The sequence below is a fragment of the Oxyura jamaicensis genome, chromosome 12, assembly GCF_011077185.1.
Source record: "Oxyura jamaicensis isolate SHBP4307 breed ruddy duck chromosome 12, BPBGC_Ojam_1.0, whole genome shotgun sequence".
Classification (NCBI taxonomy): Eukaryota; Metazoa; Chordata; class Aves; order Anseriformes; family Anatidae; genus Oxyura; species Oxyura jamaicensis.
Genome location: NC_048904.1, coordinates 17,926,340 through 17,944,324, shown reverse-complemented (window position 1 = coordinate 17,944,324; position 17,985 = coordinate 17,926,340). Strand labels below are relative to the sequence as shown.

Below are 17,985 nucleotides of genomic sequence, written 5' to 3'. Positions count from 1 at the left end.
TTTCCATTTTATCCAGAAGGAAGAGACTTGATGACCAGAGTCAAAGCTGGGAGGAAACAGTTCATCTGCTAAGAAATCTGAGTAACTGAACAGATACTTTATTCATGCTCTTTGAAGTCCAGTTAAAATCAAATAGCCGATGCAGCCAAGAGCTAAAAAATAGTAATGGGGCTTCGAGCAACCTGATCTATGGAAGGTGGCCCTGCCCGTGGCTGGGGGTTGTAACTAGATGATCCTTAAGGTCCTTTCCAAGTCAAATCATTCTGTGTTTTCTATGAAAATATGTTTTTAGACATTTTATGGCTTACCAGAAGGCTCCTACTCTGGTTAGTGTAACGGGATTCTTGGGTTGTTGGCGGTGCAGTTAGAAAAGGTGGTGCAGGTGTGCATAAAGTTTGCACCCTTTCTTTTTTCTGAAACGTGCTCTGGGACCTTGTGCGTTGTGGTGGCCATCACACTGCTCCCTGGGACCCCATGGCAAAGAGCTGAGGTAAGGCAGATCTGGAGAGCAGGAGGATGGGTGGAATTGTTGGCCTTTCTCAGGCATTTACTCGTTCCAGCAGATACCTGTTTGTGAGGTTGAATCAATGCCGCGTTTTGGTTATCTTTTATAAAGATGAAAAGCATCTCCTCTTTCAATAGTTGTTGCAGAACTTTTGAGGAAGGAGGAGTACACGTGAGTCTGGAAGCCACAGCTGTTTTATAACGTAATTATCATTATTTTGTAGTCTACTTTGATCACTCAGGAGGAATTAAAGCGAGATGTTCAGGTGAATGCCTTTTGCAGTTTTACGCTGTCCAGTAAGACAGATGTTCACTGCTGTCAGGCACCAGCATTTTCATTCATTCTCTTTGAATTCATTGATAAAAATGCATGCGAGCGTAGAGGGCTGAAAAACTTGCTGCTTTCGAGGGGCCATTCTTCTATCTGTCAGTGGTACCACACATCTAATTTAGTATAATAGTGTGTGTTGAATAAAATGAGCGTACCGCTGTATATTCTCATCTGTACCACTTGTCATTAGTAATCCGGAGCACAGTGGAGTATTAATGTAAAAATGTACATGATGCCATACATCTCCTTAATACTTGACTTGGTTATGTGGCATATTTCTTTATCTGAAGTGTTAACAGCATTACAAGAAAATAGTAAAAGAGGAGGAAGGAGTTCTTAAGGAAGTGATTTCAAGGACAGAATATCTTGCAGGAAAAATACGCGTGAAAAGTTAGAGTAACAGAAATGAATACCAGCCAAAAAATGCGTACAGGATTGGGAAACAGTGCCAGACGTGATAGAAAAGGTATGTGGATAAACAGGGCTTAACAAACTGATTTTCTATCTATAATGCCAGTAGTAAAACAGGTAGTGAGACTGAGGTTGCTGGAGTTGAAGATGTGTCACCAGAGGAAATGGTGCGTCAATGAAATGAAAAGGAACCACGTATTCTCTGCCACGATGCAAGGAAAACAATATTCTCTGCCACAATGCAAGTTGAGCTTGTGGGGCTTGTCATATTCTTGTGGACAGTCAGGTAACAGGACACAAATAATTGTGCCTTCATGTAGTTAACAACCCTTACAGTGGGAGGGGGCACACATACGTACGTGTACGTGCATGAAGTTGGAAGGAAGGATGTACACTGCTTCAAAAGCAAGGGAGAAAGATGCTTTTTGAAAGGGACATAAACTCTTGTGAATTAGAGCATAAACCAGCTTCTCACCGGTGTGTTCAGGAAACAAATTTCCTTGCAAGCCAGTTATTCCTGTATGACTTACCTGCCAGGCCTTAGGAACCTTCCTGTGCATCGCTTGGGGTTTCTTTCTGCCTTTCTTTTTACTTAAGGAGTCAGGAAAATGTTTCCTTTGTTATAAAGTTGGCAACTTCTCAAATCCTCTGGAACTTATAAATAAATAATCAGGTTATTGATTTTTTTTTTTTAAAAAAAGGTATTTTACCTAAATAAAATTGGGCTTGTTTAGTAAGCAGCTTTTTAAAATTTGAAACCCGTGTTTGCGTTGGAGGCTCATTGGATTTGTAATTTAACTTTTAGCTTTGGAGTTAAAAGTCCTAAAAATACCATTTTTTCTGTTGCTTCTGTTACTTCCTGTAAACACATTTCTTGGTTTTTACTCAGTGGGCTGAGCAAAGGAAGGTTGCTGAATTTCATTCCAAGTTCAGCTTTTAAATGTTGCGCTGTGCCTAAAAACGTGTAAGAAGCTGCGTTAAATTTCCCTTCCCCCAGTTTTAAATCCAATTCCTTTAGGAGCGGGGGGGGGGGGGGAATTGAAGAGTCTATGTTATACTGAGTAATTATCCCCCCTGGGAAATAGAATATAAAGATCTTTAAAATCATTCAGCTGAGAGAACAAGCACTTTAACTTGTGCCTCGCAGGAGTCATGTATTACATTATCAGCTGCTTGCTCCGGTGTCAGCGTGTCGTGCCTTGCAGGTTAGCAGGTTTTGGCAGGGGAAATGAAAGCCAGTCAGTTACTGCAGGATTTATAGTAGACCTGCTGTTGCAGGAAGTGGTGAAAAGTTGATTGATAGTCTGGGGCAAAACTCTCCAACAAGAAACAGGATGTATGCTTGCCATTTTTATACCTGCCTTCTCCTCTGTGTGGTGTTGTCCCCCACCCCGCCCCAGCTGGAGGCATTCCCTTGCTTTTTGTTCTGTTTTTAAATCCACGACGCGCTTTTCTGGTAAAGCACGTGCTGACTTCAGAGCACTTGAGGAAATGGATATGGCTGCTCCAAAGATGAGGAGCTGAGGTAACGTGCCTGCTTTTTTAGTGGTGCCTATCTGAACGGTCCCGATAACTTTATTCACTTACATTTCAGCTGTCGTACAAATGCAGGGTAAAGCACAGTGTGGTGAACACCTCGTGGATGCACCAAGGTAGCTGTGAAGCAGGAGAATATATCAGAGAAACGAAGTGTAGGATAAAATGGCGTAATTGCAGAATATTTTTCTCAAACTTTTTAATGCAGGAAAGATTGATTCCGGGAGGCCTGCAGTATGGTGATGGGTTCTGTCAATATATCCTGACTTTTTTTTAACTATTGTCTCGTTTTGTGTTAGTAAATGCACATAACTCAAATCTAAATTGCGTGCTTTTTTCCTGAATATATATATATATATTTACATAAATCCTAGAAAGCATGTATGCGTTTTGAGAGAAAGTGAGATTTAATTTCAAATAACCTTTAAAACGAGGATTGTTTCCTCTTTGTAGAGGAGGGGAAGGGAAGATCCGCTTCCTCTGAAGAGGCAGCTTTTAAAGAAGTCTTCAGAATTAGCAGAAGAGCAGGGACGGGATGGAGAAGAGCAGAGCTTTAAAATAAGATTTCTGAAATGCTTCCTAAGCAAACAAAAAGTTTTGCGGAGCACATAGAGTGGAAGATGGTCACCAGGAGCTGTACGTTGGAGGGAACTAGCGTGAACTTTTCAGAGGAGAAACTTGCGATTTCAGTTAGAGAGTTGTCGTGCTTTTTGTTTGGAGTTGCAGTGTTGAAGTTTGCAATACTCTAAGAATACAATTCAGTGTAGTGAATTATGTACGAAATGAGTGTCCCTTGGTGGCATACAAGCAAATAGAGCCGTGTTCCCGGAGTCTGATGATGCTCGTTTGGAGTGTGCTGTTCTGCAGAGTCAGCTTATTGTTGACTGTCATCTGTGCTTCTTAGAGAGGTCAGAGTTAAGAGGTAGTTAAACATGTAACTAGTATAATATTTGCAAACAATTTGAAGGCATCCGATAGTTCTGGGAGAGTTAACGGTAAAAAAATAAGCATTTAAGTAATGAAGATAACCCACTGAGATGGACTTGATCAACTGTGCTGTCAGTTCATCTGCATTTAGCAGACATCTGGAAGGGCAGTAAAGCAAAACGATTCTGCTGCATGCTAACTTAATCCAATAAGCCAGATACTGCAGAGTTCACTGCTAAAGACAGCAATCCTGAAAAGGTTTGTTCTGAGATCAGTGTTCTGAAAATCACTGTGAAATCGGTAGTGCACTGTGTATTGCTGAAACAACAAAGCAGTGTTTTTTCCTGAAAATGTCACTGAAGGCTTTCAGTGGGATATTGCTTAGCCAAATGAGAAAAATTGCTCAAAATAATATCAGTGCTTCGGATACTTTTGTGTATCTTTTACAACTATAACTGAAATAGGAAGTTGCTTGCAAACCAAGTGAATAGTAGGAATGTTTGATTTGTTCTCATTATCAAATGGGAATGTTCCGTTTGTAACGTTAAATGTTTTGTTCTTGTTTAAAGGTCAAAAAAGTTGGCTGCACTTTCTGAATCCTTGCAGAAAACCGCAGTGGCTAAGTCCCACCTCGGATTTGAGCTGGAAGAGCTGGAAGCAGCAGCGCGGATGGTACAAGAAGAGGAGAGCCAGTTAAAAGCTGCTGCTGCAGTTTCCAAGCAACAGCTGCCTTCCTCTGAGTTGGAGACAAGTGACTCTGAAGAATCGAGCAGCACTTCATCTGAGACAGAAGGCTCTGATTCAGATGAGCAAGAGTCCTCAGCCGGTGAAGATGGGAAAATAAATTCTTCACAAGGCGTGCTTCAAGAGGAGGGGACAGCTCCACTTATTGACTGTAATGGATTAAGGCAAGTCGCAAACACTCCGATGGTTGAGGTTAGTGATGAAAAATCAAAGGCTTCTTTGCAACCTATGTCTGTTCCTGGAAAACTGATAGAAGAATTAGGAAAGCAAATGCACACTGCAATTAATCTTTCAGAACAGCCCGAAGAACTGGCTGCTGCAAGTTGCATTGCTTTACGGGAACAAGAAGAAAACCACGTGTCTGAACCTGACAAGTATTCAGAGGTTTCTACTGGGAAGGGAAGTTTCTTGGAGGTGCCTTCAAAGACAAATCCTTTGCTTTTTCTTTGCAGTACAAATGAAGATGAAGACTAAGGGACCATGTTAGAGCAGTGTGACCCAATAGCAACACAGCCCGTTGCTGTAATGAGGTGTTCCCAAGGCTATCCTGAGCTGCAGAGACAAGTTGATATTTTTCTTCTTTGTGTTGACAGTCTGGAGGACAAGACTGCTTTGATAAGAATTGATGTGAGCGTATGATAGCCTCACATTGTTTTATTTTTGTTCTTTGGTTTTACAGAGTCAGGTTTGATCTCTACATGAGGGAACGTGTAATTTCAGTGAACTTACTAAAAAAAGTTTTTGTTAAGCTTGTTCAGTAGAATTACGTCCTTAATCACAACTGAAGTCAGTTGCAGAATCATTCAAGATACCTTTAGATGTTGGAATTTACTTGGAGAAATACTCCTGTTACGTTTGTATATCATGTTTTCTGCTTTTTTCATTTTGAAATGGTTTGTAGTTAACCACTTCAAAAATGGTTGTTACGTTAAAAATGTAAATTCAGTTAAATAAGATATTTTTCTATTTTTGTGCAAAAATAAAGGAAATTTTTCATGGCAAGACAGCTTATAGCTTATTTCTGCAGTTCTTAATACATTAGAAGTGCTGAAGTAACTTCATTCTTAGATCTGATTTGAAATGTTTCCACACATGAGCACAGCTATTGCTTTTTAAAGAATACAAGTCCTAATTATTTCTGTGTACGCTCTTCTCACTGAAGTAGTATTAACCAAAATGAAACAACATCCTTCACTGCTCTTGAGTATAGGACTGAAAGCAAACCTGCTCTGTCTCGGCCTAGCTTTGTTACTTACCTGTTGAACAACTTTGGCCAGCTGGTTTGTTCCTTTTTGTCCTCAAAATGTTGAAATAATCACTTAGCCTATATCTTTTGTGCTAACTTGTTAACTCTAGATAGGTCCTTGAAATCCGGTGGCTGCTGCAAGTGATGTGCTGCTGTTCAACCTACAAAAGGACGTGGGGGGGGCAGGACAGGATGTGGAGCACCAGGTTTGGTCCCCCAGGTGGACAGAGCAGGACCATCAGATTCGCCCCTCTGGAGGAGCAGGCAGTGATTGAGCGACCCGGTCTAGTGGGAGGTACCCCTGCCTGTGGCAGGGGGGTTGGAATTAGATGATTTCTGAGGTCCCATCCACTGCAAACCGCTCTATGATTACTTTTCAACCTTTTTATTATTATAAAACATAAAAGTCCTGTGCTTGAAGACTTGTTCTTCCCCAGTGCTCTGTACCCTGCTGGAAAGCAGCAGGCGAGCTCTGTTCAGTTCTGTTCCTCTGCTGACTCCTTTTCGGTGAGAACTGCAGCCCCGACCTGCTGGTATTTTTTATGTCCTTAAATACCTACCGGTCGCTTAATCAGCCTCTGTGTTCTGTTCCCCAGGGGAGGAACCTTTCCCATCGTGTCAGGGAGCACTTACTCTTCTAAATGCTAGCAATAAAATCTACGCTGCAGCTGCAATTACGTGGCGTGTGTCTGAGTGAAAAAACGTGTTTAAGGGAAAAAAAGTAACTCTCCTCCCTCCCCAGATTACAGGTGTGAACTCTGAAACTTCCTTCAACTGAACATGGGCTGGAGAACCTTAAATTAGGATGAGTTAGGAAATATACACCCTAAAAATTAATAGGCATTTGTAATACCTTGTATCTTCAGCTCTTTTTTCTTCCCCTTTTTCCAGTTTTGTGGCAGACTATTAAAAGTACCTTTTTCCAGTAGTCCCACTTAATCTGTGGAGACTGGCTGCCAGTTAGGGAGGACAACATATTTAATCTCCATGTTCTTTCCCCGTCTAAAAGCATGATTTCTGAATGCCACTTGTCAGCCTTTTGCACGATGTCCGTGGGAATCCAGTTTGGGTGTGAATACCCTCAGTGCCTATAGGACGTGACACCGTGATGGAGTCCGGATGAGAACAGGGGGTGTGTGCACGTGTTAACTCGCAGAGAGCTTTGATGCCATCAGGTCTGTCCTGACCTGAGGCCCTGCACAGGTGAGCTCTGTTTCTTTCTGTCTCTAAAAACATAATGGTGCCTGTGCTGTTCTTGCAGGTCTGCTGCGTGCTGCCTGTCCCTCTGTCTGCTCCTGCTGCTCCTCTGCAGGGCTCCACCAGGGGAAATGTGCTGTGTCGTGGGTATGGCAGGACCCAGTCCCGCGCCCAACTGGCTTCCACCTGGGGTCATTTTGATGTTCATCGCTGCCTTTTTCCAAAATCCCATTCAGTGGCTGTGGAGCTGACAACGAATGTTGATTTTTATATTGATTGGCGATTTTACGACCGCTGGAAGTGACTTTCGTAGCAGCGGGATGCGAAGTTTTTCCTTACTAGGGGATGGGAATTCCCCGTGGCTGTGTTACCCAGCACGTCTGTGTGCTTGGCAGCAGCAAGGGGCAGCACGAGCAGCGTGCGGGGCCAGGAGCAGTCCCTGAGCATGCAGATGTGCTTGGGTTAGGCTGGCGCTTGATGCACTTTAGGAATAGGGTTAGGTTTCTGTGATAAAAGCAGTGGACTACTGGAAACAATCAGATAAAACTACATTTCCTCCTTCTCTTATTTTTTGGTGGAGACAATGTCACCTGCAGGACACTGCCACCTCTTCATTTCTCTCCTGAAAGAAAAAAAACGGAGCTGAATTTTTCTTTTCCTTTTTTTTTCCCCTCCAGCCAGCTCTCTGAAAAGTTTATAGAGACTTTGTTCTATATCAAAAGAAGAAAGCATCGATTAGGCTTGATTTACTACAGTAAATGATGAATATGGCAAAGAAATTGATTCACAGCCCTGGAGTGAAGGGGCCAGGCAGCCCCCGCCACTGGCACAGCTGAGCTGTGTCAGAGCTGGAGCTGATTGTCTCAAGGCTGGAGAAAACAAACAGGGAAACACATGTCAAACAGATAAATAGCTCTGCTGTTCATAGCTCTCCGTGGAGGCCATTTGTCTCCAAGATAAGGAAGAATGCACTCCAAAGCCGTGAAAAGATAAGCCGGGGGAACGAACCGACTGTGGGATTGCTGCGGTCGTATCTGGTGGTGATACAAACCCGGTGCCCCCTCCTGGGGTGTCCCGCGGGCATGGCCAACATCCCGGGTGAACTTGCAAACTTATTAAATATTTCAGCCGTGGATGGTGTTGGGACCTCTCTGGTCAGCAAAGCAGATCAGTAGGTTTAAAGGTTTGCTGTCGTGGAGCTGTTTCTCTCCTTTTTCGTGGTGAGTGGCTGCAGGCTGCGGTTATGCAGGCGTGTGCGAGGCACGATTTGGCACTGACAAAATAAATTGGGGGTTGTAGAATTGTGGTACCCGTAAATCAAACTATTTTTATATTCCTAGGCTTTGGAGAAGTGACAGTACGATTTCCACAACTACTGCGTTTGCAGACCTGGCTTAGATCGTATCTGAAATGAGTTTGGTAATGTTGGTTTGCATTTTATTAGATGCTCTCATATTCAGAAGCCACAGCACGGCTCAGCAAATGAACGGTGCTTTGCAGGATGCTCGAGGACAGGAACAAAAGCCGTGCGAGGGCTCGGGCGTTGGCAGAGCTCTGTTCCTTCACCCGGGTGGCACGGGGCAGCGCTTGGTGGGGAAAAGCACCCCAGGTTTGGCAGTCCTGACCCACTTCGTGAAGTCACGACCAAAGACCAAGTTCTGCAAAGGTGCTGGAAAACAGTCCGCAAAGCCAGAGGAGAACAAACACCAACATCCGAGGGCTTGGCATTTGTCCTGCGGCATATTGATAGATCTGTAAGTGCCCTCTGCCCAGTGGGACGTGTGAGGGCCGCTCACCGTTTGACCAGCACTGTGGTGCTCTGGGGGAAGGTCTGGGCTCCTCGGGCAGTCCCCTGCATAGCCTTGCTCCAGTTAATAGGCTGGGATAAACCCCGCTGTGTGTGTGAGGCTGTTTGCAGCACTGGAAACACACCCCTGGTGTTTCCTCTTGGCAGACGGAGCCCCTTCTCTGAAGAGCCAAGAAATTTAATGGCCTCTCCACTTCTCAGCACCGCTTTGGCTTGCACTGCTCTGCACGTAACGCCGCATCGGGCTCAGCCCCGTGGTCATACACAGGCACGTCCTGCGTCCCATGCCTCCCCTCTGCTGCTGGAGGTGGGGAGCCCACGCCAGGCTGCCCGAAGCTCCTCGCAGCAAGGGTTTTGCAGCCTTCGGTTGTGCCGTTCAGCCTGGTGCCAGCAGTGATGTGAACGGCGGCAGCCATCACCCTGCCTAGGTTGGGTGTGCGAGGGGCTGGGCGTGCAGCACATAAATAGAAATGGGTGTTTGAAGCATTAATCATGTGCCAGGAGGAGAACAAACTCCCCTCGGCCGTGCCCTGAGCCGCCTGGGCACCTTTCCTGCCGGTGCTGTCACTGTGTTTCGCCTCGTGCCTGCAGGTTTTGGCAATCAGGCTGCAGCGTCCCCTTTCCTGCGGCAAATAAATCGGGATTCGTGTTTTGCCTCGATGTGGCTCCTCCCACTCTAATATGCTGCATTGTCCACTGATTTGCCTAATTACGTGCATTACCGCTGCGCCAGGCGCCGGGTAGCAGCGGGGGGCCTTGCGGGAGGAGGAGGAGGGCGACGGCTCCATCTGCTCCTCGGGCTGAAGCTGGGGAGCGAGGAGGGAAGCGGAGAGGAGGAATTACCATCGAGCAGGTGCCTCTGGCAGGGGAATCCCACCGCCAGGTGCTGACAGGCGGCTCTGCGGAGCTCCTTGTGTACTTAATTACCCTATAGCAAGGCTTCCCATTTAAAATTAGCGCAGGCAAGTGCGACTGAAGCCTTGGAACAGACCGGGGAGCGGAGCTGCGCCGAGTCTGTCTCCCTGCTGAGACCCGCACTTCTCAGTGAGTGAGATTCATGTCCCACTCGGCGGAATTTAAAAGCACTTACCTTGAATTAGATGATTAATTTAAAAACCCGAGTGGAGAAGCATAGAAGCAGGCAAGGTCGGAGCGTCTGCGCTGGGAGCCCACTTCGGCGATGGTGATGAGCTACAAGATGAGTGCCGTGCTGCGGGTTGAGGGGGATCAGCACGATCCGAGCACGGGCTGGGGCTGTCCTTGCTGTTCTGTGTTCACTGTCTCAGCACCTCCAGGCTGCTTCCCCCTTTCAGGTTCTCAGGACCGCTGGTGGATCGATAGTGCCAAGAGGATAATGCTGGAGGCAGGCACCTCTGCCAGGTGCCAGGATTTGGTGTGAAGCACGCCCTTCTGTCCTCAGGCGTGCGACAGCAAGCTCCCCTGGTCACAGTGCTGCAGGACGAGCAGGACAAGAGGAAGCGGAACGGGGTTGCCTGACAGCTGGGTGAAGTCTCTGTCCCCAGAAGGCAGTGATACTAATGTGGTCACGCTGCAAGGCTGCGCTCCTTCGGGATCTGAATTATGAATAATTACACCGCTACGTGTGTCTCGGACCTCTTCTCTAGTGCCAAAACAATAAGCTTGTGGAGCTTTAATGCTGTGCTCTTAATGACCTTAATGACAAGTCCTAAATCAAGCCTTTCCTATTAGCTGCAAAGCTGCTGGGTTACCAGTGAATATCTAAGCAGTGCAGGCAGTGGAGGAAGCGTGCGTGCTCACAAGTGTGTGTGTGTGTGTGTGCACATGAATCACTTTGCTTTTCCAGGCGGCTAAAACCAGAAGCCTGTGGAGCTCCCTGGGTTCCGCTCAGCTCGCTGCCCACTTGCAGTGCAGCCTCTCACAAGAGCCTGCAGTGTGCTTCAGGGCTCAAGGGGCTGGCAGGACTGCAGCTGAGGTGTGAAATGCCTTGCCACACCGCGGGCTCCTCGCCTCCCCAGCACCGCTGGCGGGGCCGCCTGGCACCGAGCTGCGTGTAAACGGGGCTGGATGCACGCCTCTGCTCCTGCTACTCGCAGCGCTGTGCCTTGAACTTGCGACTTCAATCCCTTGAAATAAAACAAGCATGGAAATGCTATCGCATCTTCTTGCAGTAATAAATACGAGAGAACAAAATATTTATAAAGTAAATAGATATTTTTGGCCAGCAAGCGAGATTTGGACGTAACCTCCGTGAATTCATTCTTTAAGCCAACATTTTTTTCCCCACTCAACATATCAAAACTGAACTACAAATAATATTTTTTTATATTGCTGGTTACTAGCACAGGAATTCCGAGGCTTAGAAACACGTTTTAAGATCGTTTTTGCTTAATGGATTGTCGGCTTTGCTAATTCAGTATGGACTTATATGGGAAAAAGAGAAACTAAGGAAAATAATGATGTACCGAGCTGGTGGGAGGCATGACTCAAATTAATCCACGGAAGCAGGCGAGGTCCTAGAGCAGTCCTTTAACAGAATTGGACGGATTTGGGCCGTCATGGGAAGGTAATGCCCCTGAGCATGTCTGGCAGCCCGTGTTTGTGTGGATGGGACCTGCTGCCGTGGTGGATGCTGTGCGCTCCAGGCAGGGGCAGCTTTGTGGTGCTGTGTGTGGGGACAGCTGCCCTCAAGGACACGGGTGTTGTGTTTGGGGTAGTCCTGTCCCTCCTGGGGTCTGTCCCCGAAGCTCAACCCCATGTCCTTACCTTACTCTGGCATCACAAATTCGACCGAGCAAGCAGCTGGGGGCACCGTGAAGGTGAGAGCACAGCACCCACCTCTCCTTCCCTCACGGCTGGGTTTGCATCTTGCTTTGGGGAAAGTAGGCAGGATTCAGCTTAATCTTCATAATAATTGAAAAATAAACATCTGCCAACCTGCGAAGCCTGCCAAGGAGCCTGTGAAAACGCTCTCCAAGCCACCAGCTCCTACTTGTGCTCCACCCCAGCCCCGAAGTAGCCCCCGGCAGCTGAGACCGGCGCGTGGGCGTCCCCAGCCCGCCGCCAAGTCAGAGGAGTTTCGCTCCGCGTGAGCTGGTGCTGGCGGCAAGTTCTCGTTCTCTTCTTCCGTTACTTTTCTCCATCGCTACGGCAATTAATTAAGAACAGTTGTGCTGAACCCCATTGATTAATTTGGCACTTGGAAACTTAATGAGGTGTGAACCTGCGGACTGCCGCACCGGCACCGCTTGTGTGGTGATTTATCTCAATGGATGTGATCAGCGCAGGCCCTGCTTCGCCGCGGTCCCTCCCCGCGACCTGTCCCGGTCCCAACAGGGAGCTCGGTGCTGCGGCTCTGTTCTGCTGCCCCTGACGAGGAGCACACAGCTGGTGTCATACCTCGAGAGCAGCACCGCGGAGAGCCCTCAAGAGAGCACCGCGAGGTGAGGACTGCCCCTTTCGTTCCCCAGGCCGAGGGTCCTGCTTGCTCCCGACTGTTCCCAGCCCGCCGTAAAACTCACCCTGTGGGCTGCTGTGTTTACTCTGCCGTGGTGATATTGGTCTTTAATAACAATTACTTCTGCAAATTCAGCCCGGGGCCGTGGGGCCGTGCTGGATCTCCTTGTGCAGAGCTGGGTGAGGGTGTGCAGGCCCCGTCCTGCCCCGTTATGCCCTGGTGGTGCCAGTGCTTCCCCAGAGCTCCGTATCCTAACACAAAGGCAGCTCAGAGCTTTGGGAACAGCCTCGGTGGTGAGGTGTGACAAGAAATCGAAGGAAATGCTCCTGGGCAGCCAACAAAAATGGGAATGTAAACCAAGAGCTACGTCCCTGCTGCTCAAAAAAGGTGTTTTGTGGGAAAAGCAGTCAGATCCATGGTGCTGTTACGCAGGCTCTGGTTCAAAAGTCCTTCGCCTCTTGCCGTAGTGGCTCTGGACATCCCTATAAATGAGGGGCCATGCCCTGGCCCGGGCCGGGGCTGCCGGTGGGAGCTGCAGGCAGGGGAGCGCCGAGTCCCGGTGTGGAGGTGGCCGCGCAGCTGCACGGTGCTTGGCAGAGGGCAGTAAATCAGCCCTGTTAGCGCCGAGCGCTTTAAATCAGCTTAATTGAGTTCGTGCAGCTCGCGGGGAGATGGCACTACTTTATTTTTTTGGCCCGATCGATGGAAAGGGAGAAAAAAAAAAAAGGACTGAAACCAGAAACATCAGGAATTAAGCTGCACCAGAAGAAACCTGTCCTCAAATATTATCTTAAAATGGAATAAACTGGTTAAACAGATAAATGAAGAAGTCTGAAACACACGGTTTTGTTAGAGCTGGGAGCACGGATGTGTTGTTACACAAGCACTTGGCAGCAGGGTTGGCCAGCTCTGTTCCCCTCGGTGCTGGCAGCGGTGAGGTGAAGCCCCTTCAGGCCCCAGCCCCCCGGTACTGGACACACACCGGTGGCACCGGCGCTCCCAGAGGGGCTGCACGGCGGGCAGGGCCTGCGGGTGCCAGCAGCCCGGCTCTGCAGGCAGCGGATGAAGGATTATGTTGATCAATTTGGTGAGAAGGGAGATTTTTCTCCATCTGTCCACCCTCAAGGCTCTATTTCCTCATAAACCATTCCCCGAGACATCAAGAAAATTGAAGCTGTTCAGAAATGGAAAAGATAGTTAGCCCAAAATGAATGAATATCCGATACACTGCCTGGCTTTCAGGAAACATAACGGGAGCAGGCAGCTGAACCGATGGCTCTCCTGCAGCATGCTGATTTTTTAACACAGAAAAGCACTTCTGCAGCCTGGTGTTTCCACCAGCAGTGCTCATTTTGCATCGCACCGCCCAGAGAAAATCCCTGCGGGCGGCCACGTCCCTCTCCCCAAGCCGTGCAGGATGGGGCTGGCATCCAGCACCCGAAGCTCGGCTGTGACATTTGCGAAAGATGAAGAAGGCTTTTAGGGGTGTTTGTGGAGCTGTTTTGCCCCCTGCTTCATGTCCTTTTGGCTCCACGGACACTGCTGCTGGCTGCAGGAGGCAGGAAGGGCCCAGGAGGGCTCATGCAGGTTCCCAGGTGGGACCCAGGGGCAGCGGGGACACCCACCTCCCTTCCCTCCTGGAGCCAGATCAGCAGGGGGGACACAACCCCACAACCTGCCTGGGAGTGCCTCGCTCCCCACCCCACTTCTTGCAAGGAATTCAGTGCATGTAGGGCATGGACACGCTGGGGACACGGAGTGTCCTCGCCCGCTGGGAGCTCCCTGCTGCCCTCCCAGCCCATGGGCATCACAGGCACCGTCCCCGCCAGCCCTGACCCACAGCAAGTAGCAGGAGCCCAGCTGTCAAAAAGTATTATTTAGTCTCAAATAGCTCTCTTTTTGTTGTTGTTGTTATTTCCTCTAGTTTGGTTCAAGAATGTTGTTGAGTGTGAGAAAACAGGAAGCGATGTCGATAACACTGTGGTTTTTTTCCTTTTCACAGACACCCTTTGAACTCCCTTTACTCTTCCTCCCCCCCAGTTACATTTACACACCCTATAAATAACCTTCCACTGCTTTGAAATGCCTTTATTAAGGTTAAAAAGTGTTTTTTTGTTTGTGTTTTTTTTTTTTTTTTTTTTTTCAAATCCACTGTTTTTTTTCTACATTATCTGCAGACAACCTCCAGAGCGATTATTATAAATGGCTTTAGGTTTTAACCTGTTTCAGCGTGTACGCCGAACGGGAAGGAACGCAGTGCACAAAGCCGCCGGGAGCCCACAAAGGTGATGACTGATGCCTTCCTCCAGCCCGTGTCCCCCTTGGCCAGCCCCCCTGTGCTGGGCAGGACGGGGATGCTGGGGGCACAGCCTGCCCCTCTGGGCTGGGTGCTTCTGGGGCTCAGCTGTTTTTTTAGGCTTTACCACAGGAACCCCGTGGGCACTCCTGATTTCCTCTGGCTGCATGCGGTGCTATCTGTTCTTGCTTTTCTACGGCAGAGGGATCAGGCAGTCAGGCTCTGGGACAGCCCTGCTCCAGGTTGCCTCGCTTACCGTCGCTGTTACCCTTGGCACTGCAGTGAATCGGCGACACAACCACCCTCACGGTGTCTATTGGACTGCATTTCTCTTGTCTCAGTTTTTTTGTTGTCAGACATCACTAAGACTGTGTTTAAAGAAGTGCCTGGAAAAAGTTTTGCTGTGTCCCTGGGAGCCGAGCCACTGGAAAGCCAGCCAGACCCATTAGCGCAGCGCTTAACGATGGCAGATGAAGCTTTCTGGAAGCTTAATGAACCAGGAGGTAAGATCACTCCCACCAGCCTTGCAGCCTAAAGAGGGATTTATCTCTGCCTCTTGTTATCTCACTGAATGATGAAAATCTTGCTCGCCGTCATCTATCTTCAGCCTCCCGTAACAAGACGCCAACTGCAGCCCCGTGGCGTGTCTGGGCGAGGGACGGGGCTGGTGGCACCTCGCATCCTGACGAACGTCCCTTGCAGGCACCTGCCACAGCTTCTGGGAGGTGCGGTGTCACCCTGGGATAAAATGCGGCTGCTCTGCTGGTATCGGGGTGCCAGGCACTCTGCTTCAACGTTTCACATCTGACTTTTAGTGGAAGATGAAGGTTTGGTGCCAGGATATTCCTTACAATGCAGCTGAGCCACTTGTCACCTCCATTGACCAGTCTTTTTTTTTTTTTTTTTTTTTTTTCCATAATCAAATTACTTCTCTCTGCAAGCCTTTTCCTTTGCTTTATTAAGATCTACAGATGTACAGACAAAAGAAGCGAACTCAACATACAGCGTGAGGCTAGAAAGTTAAGTCTCTCACAATTTTAAATAGAATAAAATAATAGTGGATGGATGTTCTCTCATGTATTGACATACATTCCCTCACATCTGGTTTAACCACTTGGAGGTGGACGCTTCTGGTAAGGTGAATGAAAAAAAAAAAAGATTTTTTTGGGGGAAAATGTCATTAATGCCTAAGAACAAGCCCACTACTCTTGGAATATTTATAAATGTGTTGTATTACTGGCGATGGTGCATTTTGCAGGAACTGAATGAAGGAGGAATTGTTTTGACCAGCCTGTTGTAAGCCTGGCAGGTCATTTTCTATTCTGTGTGTGGCTTTCGCAGGAGAGTGCAAGCGATGAAGGGCATTAGCTAAATAAGAGATGATTTAGTGGTGATGGCACTGTTGGTCCGCGTATCCCACAGCTGCTAAATTTCAATATAAACTCCATAACTCTGGATGCAGAAAGAAGTGAACATGCACAGGAGACTGTTTCTGAATATATTTTTCCCCCTCTCTCCAATAAAAGGCGCAAATAATGGCATATTTTTCAAAGTGCAAAGCACTTTACATTGCAAATAGTTGCATTAAATTTACATTTCATGGGTGAGCGGCTGTAGCTGCCTCTTGCCACATCCTCGCCGGTGACAGCACCGCAGTTGTACATGATCTACATCCCGGCTGGTCCGGGGCTAACTGGGCTTGCGGCTGAGGGCAGAGCCCTGCGAAGGCAGCACAGAGCCTGCCGCAGGTACCGGCTGCTTCCTCTGGAAAGGTCAACACGCTCGCCGCCCCTGTTTTCTCCAGAGATAATAATGCACTGCAAACGCTGCGCTGACAGTTATGGCCACCAAGGAAAACTCATTTTCTGCTTCTCCTCCTTGGGACCTGCAGGAGGGAACGTGACCGTGGGAGCGGCTGCTTCCCGCTATGGGCAATCTTTTGGTTCGGGTTGGTAGAAGTAATTTTAATTAGCTCCTTTGGGGGCTCACAAGTTAGCACCACCTTGGCACCCCACCGGCCATGGACAGCCTTTCCCTCCGACACCAAAAAGAGGTAAAAATTCAGTGACCACAGCAAAAACAGCTGCGAGGGGAAGGGCCAGCCGGTGAGCTGCAGGGCGGGTGGCAGCAGCAGCCCAGCGCTCCTCGCTGCCCCTTGCCGTGATAAGAGCATTTTTTTCCTTCTCTTATCTGCAACAGCCTTGATGACTTTTCTGGTCAGTCCCTATCGTGACCTTTCTGCTCAGCACATTGTTTTATTTCTTGTCTCAAGGTCCATTGTTTGTCGTTTATCTGTGTTGGTTTTGGCACCTGTTAGCCGCAGGGAATGTGCCTGAGTCACTCTTTACCTGGTGGGGATTGCTCCTCGTTAGTTGCAGTGCTGCCATTTACCCCCCGGCAGCCTCCAAGTCCTGCCCCGTGTGAGAGGCCAGCTTGAGTCTCAGCTGCCTTCGTCCAGCTGGAAAATGGAGGTGATAAAAGCAGCAGCCCCGTGGCCTGAGGGGCTCTGGGGGGGCAGCGAGATGCCTGCACCTCTGTCAGGTGCCGGAGCCTGAGATTAGCATTATCAGGGATACCCCTACATAAGGATGGCATTATCCCCTGTGGAATTTATCCTGCTGCCACCTCCTGCGCTCGCACTCATGGACTCACTGTTGCAGCAGTGGCCGCTGGTGTCAAGACGTTGCTCCTGCACACACCTTTTGCTATTTTCCCTTTTGCATGTGTTTGCAGGCTCCTGGGAGGAGATCTCCTGGATTATGGCTCGTTCTTTCCGCACTGTGCTGTGTGCTGGCTGCCGCGCTCCTGTTCCCTGTGAGCAGCGATGCAGTGGCACCGAGCCATGCCACATCCCGGGGGTCTGACTCCTGCTCTCCGTACCGTGCTTTCCAGAGTGATCCCTCTCTGAAAAACCTCAGATAGCTCCTTCCTAAAGTAGTCCAGCACATAAGGCATTTAACTGTTGTGCAATTTCCTGGCGAGCCAGCAGGTCCCCTAATAAACACGCCAATGTTGCTCAGGCATCCTCGTGCATTCCCGTAAGCCAGCCGTTCGCCCCCAGGCAGGGCTCTGCAGCACCCGGAGCCCCCAGACCCATCCCAGGTGGGGCTGGCTGCCTTCAGCCTCCACCACCCTCACACAACCAGTTTTTCTCCTCCGTGGAGCCGTTTGCCCACAGGCCTGCTGCTGGTTTGTGGCCTGAAATCTGAACCAAAACCGGCTGGGGACCGAGCTGAACCTCGGGCAGCGAGCTGATGTGAGAATGCCTGCTGGTGCTGTAACCCTGCCGGTGCTGTGCCCAGCGACTTGGGTACCCACACGGCTGGCAGACGCACAGCTCCTGGCCATCGCTGCCTCTTCACCCCTGCTGATTTCCTTCCCTGCCTTCTGCAGCGCTCTCACCTTGGAAAGAAGCAGCGCAGAGCCTGGCTTACCAGGCAGCAGGTAAGGGCTAATTTCGCCCTGTCCCTCACGCATTCCCCTGCTCTATTTTTTGGGCAACTCTCACTGTGGGATGACCAGTAAAAAAAAGAACAGAAATGGGGTTTAA

At 48.7% G+C, this 17,985-nt stretch overlaps 1 protein-coding gene across 2 annotated transcripts in view; it reads left to right on the top strand.

The window, feature by feature from the left end:
* SHQ1 (SHQ1, H/ACA ribonucleoprotein assembly factor) overlaps positions 1-5,201 on the top strand; it is a 45,925-nt gene extending 40,724 nt beyond the window's left edge. The window contains exons 12-13 of one of the 2 annotated variants that reach the window (XM_035337911.1): positions 4,279-4,617; positions 4,906-5,201. In XM_035337911.1, the coding sequence (XP_035193802.1) occupies positions 4,279-4,617; positions 4,906-4,927 (361 nt within the window). In that variant the 3' untranslated portion in view covers positions 4,928-5,201. Of the gene's footprint in view, positions 1-4,278 lie in introns of both variants that reach the window. The other variant, XM_035337910.1, reaches the window with a different exon arrangement.
* Positions 5,202-17,985: the final 12,784 nt, after the last annotated feature.